The following is an 11643-nucleotide window of genomic DNA, read 5'->3' as shown; positions in this document are numbered from 1 at the left end:
CCCTAGTCCGAATAGGACAAGGAAGGGGGGCGGCGCCCCCCTTTCCTCTTTCCCCCTTCCCCTTTCCTTCTCCAACAAGGCAAGAGGGGGGAGTCCTACTCCCGGTGGGAGTAGGACTCCTCCAGGCGCACCCCTAGGGCCGGCCGCACCTCCCCCCTCCCTCCTTTATATACGGGGGCAAGGGGGCACCCCATGACACACAAGTTGATCTTTGTGATCGTTCCTTAGCCGTGTGTGGTGCCCCCTTCCACCATATTCCACCTCAGTCATATCTTAGCGGTGCTTAGGTGAAGCCCTGCATCGGTAGAACATCATCACCGTCATCACGCCGTCGTGCTGACGAAACTCTCCCTCAACACTCGGCTGGATCGGAGCTCGAGGGACGTCACCGAGTTGAACGTGTGCAGAACTCGGAGGTGTCGTACGTTCGGTACTTGGATCGGTCGGATCGGGAAGACGTACGACTACTTCCTCTATGTTGTGTCAACGCTTCCGTTGCCGGTCTACGAGGGTATGTAGACAACACTCTCCCCTCTCGTTGCTATGCATCACCATGATCTTGCGTGTGCGTAGGAATTTTTTTGAAATTACTACGTTCCCCAACAGAGTTGATGCCGCGGGTGCTCGCAAATTGGTAGGGGGCAAATTTCCTTCACTCATGAAAGTTCTTGTGAACTCTTGTCCAAAAGACTGATCCTTTTTGCTCGGCACCTTTCATGGGTCTTGGCCTATCTCCATCTAACTCTCGCAAATCAAAGTGTCCTCCTCTTGGATGTATGATCCCGTGTGAATGCTTTGCCTCCTCTTTTGTGCCTCGGCCCTTTGGGTGAGCTCATCGATAAACACCAATGGCTCGGTTGAAATGTCGACCTCTTCTTCCTCATCTTCATAATACAAATCGTCATCTTCATGCCAAGAGTTGCCATGGTCGTCTTCATCTTCATCATGGCCGACGAATTGAGTGTCTTCATAGTGGTCGCGGCCGTCCTGCTTTGGGTGGCATCGATATCAAAAGCTTGGGTCTGGCTGTCGACATGGAAGGCCTCACCACGGCCCTCGAAGATAATGTTCTCCATGAACGCCGCATAGTCAGGGTCATCGACTGTGGGCGTTGGCATTGGCATTTCGTCGAACAGCCTGCAGGCGCCGACCATGTTCGCCGAAGGGAACGACTGGGGCTGCTTCCTTTGCGTCCCGTAGGACGGCTGGACAGTACCTCTATACCCCAACGTGACGTTGAGGTCGATGACGCCCGCGGGCGTGGACGGAGCGACCACGCTGCAGTCGGCGAGGTGGAGAATCGTGTCTGCCCATGGCCGTGGAGCGGTGGTGCATGATACGTCGTCTCAGGCATGACGGACAAGCTCGGGGAACGATGCTGCAAAGGACGAGCGGCCGACGAGCCTGTGTTGGCCGTGGCCATGGCAGTGACCGATAGGATGGCCGGCGGGGGTCGGCACAACCCTAACATGAGGAGGGCATGCGCCTTGGCAACGATGGACTCCTTGTCGTCGACGTCCGCCTGGTGTTACACGGCACGAAGCGCGGCGGCCTCGGCAGCGTACTCTGCAACAGCCTTCTTCTCTGTGGCCTTTGTCCACCGGTTCCTCCTTTTGGACGATTGGGCATCGAGTTTGGCGACCTCCACCAGCGTGAGCTCCGACCGCGGCTTCTTGGTACCCTTCTTCTTTGCCGTGGGGCACCCGGCCGCGGTCGGTCGCCGGGATTCGTTGGGTCGCCAGCCATGGTGGAGGAGGAGAGGCAGCAGAGAGCGCAGGAGAGTTTTGCGCAAAATGAAGGAAAAATGTGGGCGGTCGTGTCCCCGACACGCGGGCAAGGAAGGACAAGGGCGCGCGTCCCGCCCGTCCCACAAAGCGGCCCAAAGATAGGTTGGGAATGGGTCGAAAGAGGACCAAAAACGGACAACGGTTCGTTTGCTCCCGCGCGTTGGAAGGTCTGTTCTATCTGGTTACCCCAAACGAACATGGTCGGACCATTTGGGGCCGTGCGTTGGAGTTCGCCTGTTGCCGGGGACGGGCGACAAATTTTCGTGTTTTGACCCTTTTCTGAAACCTATTCGAGATTTGACCCTAGTTTGAAAAAAATTCGAGATCTTATCCTTTTGCTACCGCCAGAGTCCATGGCGGTAGGGTCTAACAACCTACCGCCAGGACTTTGGCGGTAGGAAATATCGTTACCACCAACCGGGCTGGCGGTAGCTTGTACAACCCTACCGCCAAGGTGCTTGGCGGTAGGCACAAACACGCACTGTGTTCAATACTTAGAAGGTTTTTGGCGGTAGGACATGCAACCCTACCGCCAGGGACCTTGGCGGTAGGCTATTATACCCTATCGACATAGTCCCTGGCGGTAGCAAAAGGGTCAGATCTTGAAAAAATTCAAACTAAAGTCAAATCTTAAATAGGTTTCAGAAAAGAGTCAAAACATGAAATTTAGCCGGGACGGGTAAGGAGACCTTGGTTGGTTATGTCGGGGGATAGCAACTATTCAAATCTACTTGTGCGACTGCGACGGCTGGCGATGTGATGTACCTAAGTGACCAATATATTCTACTCCTGGAAATGACTCGGCGTCGCTCAAGTCATTGCCTAGAGTACCTTGAGGAGTGTGTGTGTGTGAACAATTGGGAGAAGAGCATATATAAGGATCAAAAGTCCTTGCAGACAACCGAAAAGAAAATCACAATACTGATGCGGACTCGCACCAGCTAGCGATCTAATAACTTAATTAAGCAAAAAGTATAAAAAGTAAAAAGGAGAACGAGGTGTTGACCCGTTGGCTGGGCAGCTGGGATAGTTGTCAGCCCACTCGAGTTCGAGCCTCGGCTTTGACGCAGGTGCTTGCGGAGTTTCTTCTATTAAAAAAAGCCAAGACGGGAGTGAACTTATTGCCGCACACGCAGTCGTCTCTCTTCTTCAACGTAGCCGAAACTACAAGGACGCAACAACCTAGCCTTTTCCTGTTGTCGTCACTTTGTTAAGGACACAACGTTTCTTAGCTTGAGCTCGAATGAGCTTGGTGAACAGTAAAATCCAGAACAATTAAACACAAATTCAAAAATCTGTATTTTGGCAAACGTTGACAAATTTTTCGAGTTCTTACAAAGATATATCATGGAATTACATTCGTGGAGTTCATGGCAAGAAAATAAAATTGATGCTTCAAAAAATGCTATTTTTGAAAGCATTTTGGAATGCTAATTTTGCTTCTTTTTTTTGCCATGACTTCCATGAATGTCATTTCATGATAAAACTTTACAAGCACTCAAAAAATTTTGTCAGAGTTTGCCACCCAAAAAGGTTTTTTTTAATCAAATTTTTTTATTTTGCTGTTCATTGCAGGCTCATTTGAGCTCGCGATCAGAAGAGGACTTTAGCTTTGTTAAGCTCTTCTAACCGAGTTCAACTGGCCGTACATATGTCTATGATAGGAACGACCACAAGAAGATTAGACTACTGCAAATGGTAGCCTCCGCATGGCGGCCGCCGCTCCACCATTTGTGCGTATACATGCAAAATTACACATAGGCAAAATAATAACAAAGATTCCTTCAAATGTGAATTTTGAAAAAGAAATATCTCTCAAATCATTAACTTGATTGATGATTCACTTTAACCGTTTACTTCAAACCTAGATTACTTTCACTTGCTTGCCAGTTATTAACCACTTAGTTGCTACATAAAGATAAATATTTATTCAAAAACAAATTCAGAGTTTACAATGTCTTGGATGCACCCGAACATGTAATGCCAGAAAGACCAATGTCAGCCACCTCATTGACACTACGGCTTACATGAACAAAAGAAACCGAGGGAAAACTCGTAACCAGGGATTTCGAGGCCTGGAAAACAATGATATCAGTCTGTTATCCATAGACCAATGTCTCAATAGGTATTTGTGCAATACAATGCATTGCAAGAATTAATTAACAACAAAATGGAATCAACAGGTAAAGACATCTAGTCTTATACATGGACAGCTCCTTAGTACTCCTCCATTAAGATGTACAAAGCCATTCAAGGAGACAACCAAGCACACCAACACATTCAGACTCCTTTGGAAAACAGCAAGCCGATTGAGACATAAAATCTTCTTTTGGTTACTACTGCATGACAGAATCGGCACCAGAAATATGCTCCAATGAAGAAGTATGTATCTAGAAGATTATAACTGTGCCCTGTGCCCTGTGCTCTGAATCCACTGGGAAAACGGTGACACGCCTCTTCTGGGACTGGCCATTTGCACTGATGTGTTGGCATTCCATTGCACCCAACAAACATAGGGGCTTGTCGACCTATGATGAAATTCACTTCAGCTTGGCTGCACTCCCCACAGAATTTGCTATGGGCACGATTGTCATGGGCTGCTAGAGTATTTGGATGAGCGGAAATGATATGGTCTTCAGAAAAGTGATATGACCCCGTGCAATTTGTCTATGATGGTCGCTACTGATAAAACAAAGTCTGCACAGATGGACGAATATGATACTAGTATTGTTCAAGATGAAGATTTAATTGTTGTATCGCCAAGATTGAAAATAGATGACACAGATGCATTGAAGTATATACATATTGATCAGGAAAGTGTGAAGAATGTACAAGACTCCATGGAAATTACTAGTAGGCCTAAAGGAGCACTTGTATGCATGTGCGTACGGCCATGCATGCATAGGAAACATGAAGCCTTGGTGAGTCACGTTTGTGGAGATATTTTGGGAGGAGTTCAGTTTGAGCCAGCAAAAGAATCCACATGCAACATTGATCAGTTTCAGTTTGGGCCAGAGATAAATGAGTTCACGTGCATCCATGGAAGATTAGTCATGTACGCAGCTAACCACAAGCAAGGAGTTATAAAAATATACAAGTTCCATCTGGTGCGGCCACCTGACAAAGAAGCGTACTCATGGACAACTATGAAGATTAGAGACTTGTTTTCTTTAAAAGGAACCGGGTGGGGTCCACCGGTAAATTGCAGAAGTCACCAGCACCAAATAACAAGTCGTACTAGTTGTTTTTGTTTCCTAAGATTTAGTCAAGTCGGTTGTTATGGTCAAGTTTGTTTTTCTTTTTGGTTTAGGGGTGCGGTTAGCTTGTTGGTCAAACCATGTACGGGCCAGCTATACTATTATAAATAGCCATAGTACGGTCAATGTAAGAGAGGTTATTTTTATATGAAATAGACACGATGTGTTTTTCAGGGTAGACACCCGTATCAAGTTTTGGAGGGATCTTTAGAAAACCTCTGTGGAAATTGTTTTGCGCGTGAGTACCTTCGTCGAGATTGGTTTTCTCGTGCTGGGCCGCAAGGTTCAAACCCTCTACTTCGTGTACATCGCGTGCGCGGGCGAGAGGTTGCTACTGCTGGTGGTGGAGTGTCGTGAAAGGTCGGGCCGCAACAACGAATCGGATCTCACCACGAGGTTCTGTCTTTATCAAAAAGCCACACCAATGGTCGATACTTGGAAATTTTATTTAAAAGAAGGAATGAAAGGCACAAAATTAAGAGCTAAAGCAGACAGGGCAGACAAGATCCGCACATGGATACAGAATAATCTTTAAGTTTTCATGATGTTTCATAAAACAGGCATTGGCTGAATAATTTTTCTTGTCTTTCACTTTTTATGTAATTGTACATATTTATTTAATGAAAATTCACCGTAGAAGAATTGTTCTACAGTCTTGGCCTAAAAAAATCGAGGCCTTCCAGGTACTTCCAGGATACCTCCGGCATCGCCGGGACCTCCCGGAACCCTTCCAGGAATGACTGGAACACTCCCGATGCCCGATCTTTCATTCTCACAGTCCTTCTACAAAGCGATGGTTGTTAAGCATGTGACCCTATAGGTTCGGAAACATGCAGACATCACCTGCAACACCTTCTTGTCAATAATTACCAGCGGGCTCTGGTCAACCTTGATAATTTCCACATATTCACAAGGATCTGTATTGTGCGAACCTTTAGTTACCGTATATAATTTTCTTTGCTTCGTGATATGTTATACAAAACCTTAGGTGAGACGGTATTTCGTGGTCAACATATTGATCACTACTATACTTGTTATCCATGTTACCAATTTTGTTCTTTTTCTCTCGCTCCGTATTCAGGTATCCATGTGATCTCAACATGGCATCTGGACAGTTGATGATGGATACCACAATACCAAGTGGACCCAGAGCTATCACTCTCCATCGTTGGAGGAGCAATCCTACTCTTGAACTATCGAGCACCATGGCATACTTTTCTGTATACCCGTAAGTTACTTTTTGACAACCCCAAAGTAACCATCTGGTATGCAGGTCTACGATATTCTTTGGTACATCATGACCATCGCAGTGTTCTTGCATACATGATCAATAAGAATGAGCGTGGGTGCATGACCAAGATTTAGATTACTCCTATGAATTCATGGGGAATGTGGTGCGTCCAATTAGAAGGGAAGACGGCATCCGACACTTTCTTCAAGTTCATTATGAGATTCGAGATCAGGATACTTGTTAAGATCTTCAAAGAGATCTCATTGAGGAGTGATGGACATGGAATGGGCAACAAAACTAGATGTGCTTCATGTCATTTATGATGAACTTTGTGTTATGTCTTATGTGATGAACAACTATGTTGAATTTAAGCTTGTCGACTAATGAACTATGTAACGAGTACTACTTTTGTTTTGTTTGTTTCAGATTCATTTGTCATGAGTTTTAATTAACATATCATGATTTATTTCAAATATGTATGCAATTGTGAAGAAAAGCAAAAAAGAAATGCATCACCACCTTTTTCAACCTGTTGGAGATGCTCTGAAGAACAACGCTATGGATGTAGACTTCTGCAAAAACACTACGCTTGGGTACCCTACATCAAACCGAAAAGCGAACAGCCCCACGCAGGACGAACAGAAGCTGGAATTATACCAAAATTGCTAGTACATGAGACAACCACTTAAGACATTTATACTGTATTGGTCGGCACAGCCGGCACACCTACAACGCTAGGATAACTTTCACATGCCGTTTAAAGGAAATGGTACAACACGGGAGAACCAAAACTAAGTTTTTGTGCTTCTGGTTACATCTTCTTCAGACACAAACATTCCACACGACGAGACCCTCGTCGCTCCCACCAGCAATGGTAAAATGACACCATGCCACAGCTGGATGAGAACTTCAAACCATAAGAGTCAGTCGCAATGCCTGCCTTGCTGAAATGACGACCGGGAATTAGACTCACTGTATCCTTTGGCTGAGATTCTATCAGTATATGATCGAAAGCCATTCATACTTCCTGATTAGCAGTATCTAAGATGCTCTGTAAAAACAATGCCTTGGCAGAAGAATCGGTCGAAAACTGACCCAAAACTGCAATCGTCGCTGTACTACTCCTGATTTTCTCTATCCCCCTTGATATCATGCAGATGTGGTTGGCTTCCACAACAACTATGGCTCCACGGTGTGAGACGGAATAAACTGCTTCAGCTATCTGTCTTGTCATCCTTTCCTGAACCTGAAGCTTGCACCCATAGAAATGAACCAGAGACTGAAAATGAGAGCGGTTGATCCCTTCACCATCTCCACTGCCAAAGTAACCAATGTGCACTACTCCATAGAACGGCAGCAGGTGGTGCTCGCACTGGGCACAAAATGGCAAATGCAACTCAGAAGTAATTGCTCGATGATCAGTAGCATCTTCACCTGGTCTCTCATATACACTTGCACTGTTAAGTGTAAAACCATTCAGCTTCACATCGAGATTGCATGCTCTGAACCTCATCAGCCATTGCACGTAACGCTGAGGACTGCCTAGAAGTTCTTTCCTGAGGGGGTCCTCACCAAGAGACAAGAGCATTGAGCTGACAGCACAAACCATATTAGATGGAATGGATGCAGATTTTGCTGAGCTAGCACCATTACTTGTATTCCTCTTTGCGTGCCCATTGCAAAGCAGAACCTCATGAGGCCTTAAGGGGCACCAAGTTAAAGAAGCAGAACAGCTGTCCATCTCCATGTCTATGCCTCTAAGCTTAAGAAGAGCCAAAAAATCATTCCAAAAGGAGCTGCTCTCACCCTCAAAGACTCCCGAGCGAGATGAATGTGAAGTTCTAATCAAAGCTCGCGAATTTTTGCATTTAAAGTTCTCCGGCAACGGTATGTGCCAGCACTGCATAGCAACAGCAACACCAGCAGGTTGTATGCTAGCATGCAATGCACCACAAACTTCATTAGCTAATCTCTGAGGGTTTTGAAATCTCTTGGCAAAGACGTCAGCTACTCTTGAAAGCTTGCTTAACCCAACAACCCTTCCACCGGAGGGCACATATCCAACATGGCATCGTATGCTGAACGGAAGTAAGCAAGACTCACAGTATGAATAAATATCGATATCACGAACAACAACTTGCCCTCCAGTTCCTCCAGCAGAACCAGTCCTTTTGTCAACACCAACCTCAGGAAACAGAGCACCCTGCACAATGTCTTTTACTTTCTGTCTGTAACCTGCAAGAGTGGTTTTAGCATTTAGGTATGCATCAAACAAGGCTCAAGAAGCAAGTGTCACGTGTTAAAAAAAACTTCCATACGAAAAGCAACAACCTTAAACATCACTTAAAAATAGACATTGCACAATAAGGCTTAATTTGAACAGACTGGGGTGGACACGGACCCCAGCCCATCCTCGTGGAGTTCAGTTCAAATACTATGTGTATGGGCCCGGCTGCTGGACCATACAAATAAGGCCCAAAGAAAAATATATAAACATAGATATACGTCAGCCATGGGGCAACAGCTTAATACCATGACGAGTTTATAAAATGCAAAAGAATCTACAACAGAGCCTACCAGCAATAGTACCAGAAAACCGCTCACATATGAGCATCAAAAGATAAAGTCCCACGCAGGGAGGAGGGTAGAGCTAGAAAAATAAATAAGAGTCTCTTGATTAACATAGGTGGTTCAGTGCGGTATAAAACAAGCACACAATCTTGAAAATAAATAAATACAGAAGATAGATTGCTAACAGATATTTCTAAGAGTCTTGATTTTTCATCTATAGCCAACAGAGCTGTTAAGGAATTGGTTGCTCATGGACTTTATCTAGATTACCAAACACTCATTAACTAATTTTTTGTCATTTCTCCACTGGCATGCAGTCTTCCGAGAAATGTTGAAAGCAAACAAAGATTATTATTCCTGAAGTTCTATAAATTTCTGGTGATAGCCAGAGAGTTAAAAAAACATGGTGAGATTATCATTTCCAAATTCCCCAAAGACTCATGAACTGCTAAATTATTGAAAAGGGGAGCTTAAAACATATGTATGAACCACGCTTGAAGGATACCTTAACTGACAGCTGGTCACAAAAAGACACTACTTGGAACTCCGTTAACTAGGAAATAATTCAAGTAAGCCTGCCTCTTTAAGAAGAAAATTGTCTTATGATCACCATGGGTATGCGACAATCCAGCAGAGAATATCTCGACATTATTCAACTATCTATTTTGGTAAATGAACCAATGTCCATCTTACTTCTATGTCAATAACTGGTACGAGGAGTGTGTAGGAGAACCACAGCTTGTTACAAGACTATGCAGATATCCTCCAAACAGTCCAATAAATGGCCAGCCTCACTATTTAGTAGTATCATACTAAACAAACCCCATAACTGTTACCTATGGCATGGTTCACTTTGGAATTTGAATTTCCAAGTGTTTGCATCCTAAGACATAATGTTTAGTATGCAACTATCCAGGGGACAATATCCAAACATTATTCAAGTTTTCATTTTGGTAAATAAACTATTGGCCTAAGTTGATAATTATTAATTAGTGTTGTACGAGTTTGTGGGAACAGCACAGCTTGTGATGAGACTATGCAGTAAGCACATATAATCCAATAAATGATGAGCGACTATTAGTATCGTATAAGACAAATGCTAGACACCGACATTAGAAATCATAATTAGTAATTACACAAGATTCCTCAGGAAATTCTTAATTCCACAAATGCCGTGTGCTGCGTGTTGACCATCAAGGACAAAGTGGTATCTTAACTAAACGACAACAACAACGATTATAACTGTATAATTTAAACTTCCCGCTGCTTGCATCAGAGCTCCCAACTGTTGTCCACTGAGACAACTTCACCGCCTTTTATAGTCATACTGCAAAGTCGCAATTAAAATGTCAAGTTCACACTTCCAAGAGATATGGCGGTCATCACAATCCAAGCCATCAAGCCCACTTTGCACAGTCCTGATGCATGGTTTGGTTAATGGACACTACACCCACATCCCCTAGAGCCTGATAGGTGGTCAATCACCAAATTTTAAAGCATGGGCCACCAACAGAAAGCAGCAATGATCACTCTACCAGCCGAGGAACACTACAGCAGCAATGATCACTCTACCAACACTATAGCAGCAACGATCACGACTGATGAACAAACCACTCACAGCAAACTACCGCCCTAAATTAAACCTCAGGCGAAGTGGTCAGTCAGACTGACGAAATGGAATATTCGGGGAACAGATTCCTGGGTAATCCAAACCCCTCGCTCTGAGATCCGAGTTATAACACTCAAATTCCTCACGGCGTCGCTCTGGAGCGCAGCTGATCACGAATCAAGGATCGACAAAGGGGACGAACGCTAGTATGCGCGATATGCTACGAACGGATCCACGGGATAAGGGTAAGGTGGCGGGGAAGGGTGGACGCCATACCTCGGGTGCCGTCGCGGAAGGCCTTGGCGACGCGCTTGGGCGTCCGGCGCAGCCCCTCCCGGCGGTCGTCCTCGCCGAGCCCCGCCAGCAGCGCGCGCACCGCCGGCTCCATGGCGTCCCCCGGCGCCTCCCCGCCGCCGAGCTCCGCCAGGAGATCCTCCTCCCCCTCCTCCTCCTCGTCGCCGCACCCGCAGGCGGCGAGGTGCGCCTCCTCGAGCGCTCCCATGGCGGCGGCAGAGGGTGTCCGCCCCGCCCGCCGGGTAGCAGCGGCTATAATTAGCGGTGGGGGAGCAGACTCGTGGAGAGGGGCGGGGAGTGGATGTGCGCCGCGCGCCCCGAGATGTGCCGTGTGTGGATCGGGCGCCGCCGCCCCGGAGCCTTGGATTTCCCCCCCTCTCCTCTCCTTTTCGCCCACAAACGGGCCGGCGTCGCCGGGAATATATAGGTGCGACGGGCCCGCCTGCCGCCGCTGGGGCCAGCCTGTCGGCGGGGCGGCGGTGGGAAAGGTGCGGCCCCAGATGGGGTTGGTCCGAGGGCGACGGTTGGTGCGGGTACAGATGCGAGACGGGTGGGTTGGTGGGTGGAGTACTGTGCTGTACGCGTCGGTGGCCGTCGGATGCGGGGACGTACGGGCCGGATCGGCCGAGGGAGAGAAGGGTGTGCTCGTCGTCTGACCGCGACAGCGGATCTAGGAATTTCGGGTGCACGGTGAGGGAGGGGAGGGGAGAGTGGACTGGTGTTGGATCGTGCTTTCTATCGACACGCACTTCAATAAAAGAGGGTGGATAGTGTCATAGCATCTTCAGCCACGTACGTCTAATTTGAGCCCTCAAACACCCGCGGAGGCGCCGGTCAGTGACCGGACGTGTCCGTTTTGAGCCCCTACTTTTCTGTCCGTGCAGCCACATTTCT

At 46.7% G+C, this 11643-nt stretch overlaps 1 protein-coding gene across 1 annotated transcript; it reads right to left on the bottom strand.

Annotated features, from left to right (window-relative positions):
- Positions 1-6892: 6892 nt before the first annotated feature.
- On the bottom strand, positions 6893-11147 carry LOC119356707 (GTP cyclohydrolase 1-like). The gene is made up of 2 exons (XM_037623679.1): positions 10732-11147; positions 6893-8510 (listed from the first exon to the last, which is right to left on the bottom strand). Exons 1-2 carry the CDS (start codon positions 10955-10957, stop codon positions 7294-7296), a joined length of 1443 nt encoding a protein of 480 aa, XP_037479576.1. The 5' UTR covers positions 10958-11147; the 3' UTR covers positions 6893-7293.
- Positions 11148-11643: the final 496 nt, after the last annotated feature.

This window comes from Triticum dicoccoides, chromosome 2A, assembly GCF_002162155.2.
Source record: "Triticum dicoccoides isolate Atlit2015 ecotype Zavitan chromosome 2A, WEW_v2.0, whole genome shotgun sequence".
Taxonomy (NCBI): domain Eukaryota; kingdom Viridiplantae; phylum Streptophyta; class Magnoliopsida; order Poales; family Poaceae; genus Triticum; species Triticum dicoccoides.
This window is presented reverse-complemented; position numbering and strand designations above follow the sequence as displayed.

What these genes read in the sequence shown, in the direction of transcription:
- LOC119356707 (XM_037623679.1), bottom strand. Translation starts at nt 10,957, where the DNA reads ATGGGAGCGCTCGAGGAGGCGCACCTCGCCGCCTGCGGGTGCGGCGAC. An exon ending in CTTCCGCGACGGCACCCGAG is followed by an intron (nt 8,511 to 10,731) that starts GTATGGCGTCCA and finishes CCACTCTTGCAG; the next exon opens with GTTACAGACAGAAAGTAAAA.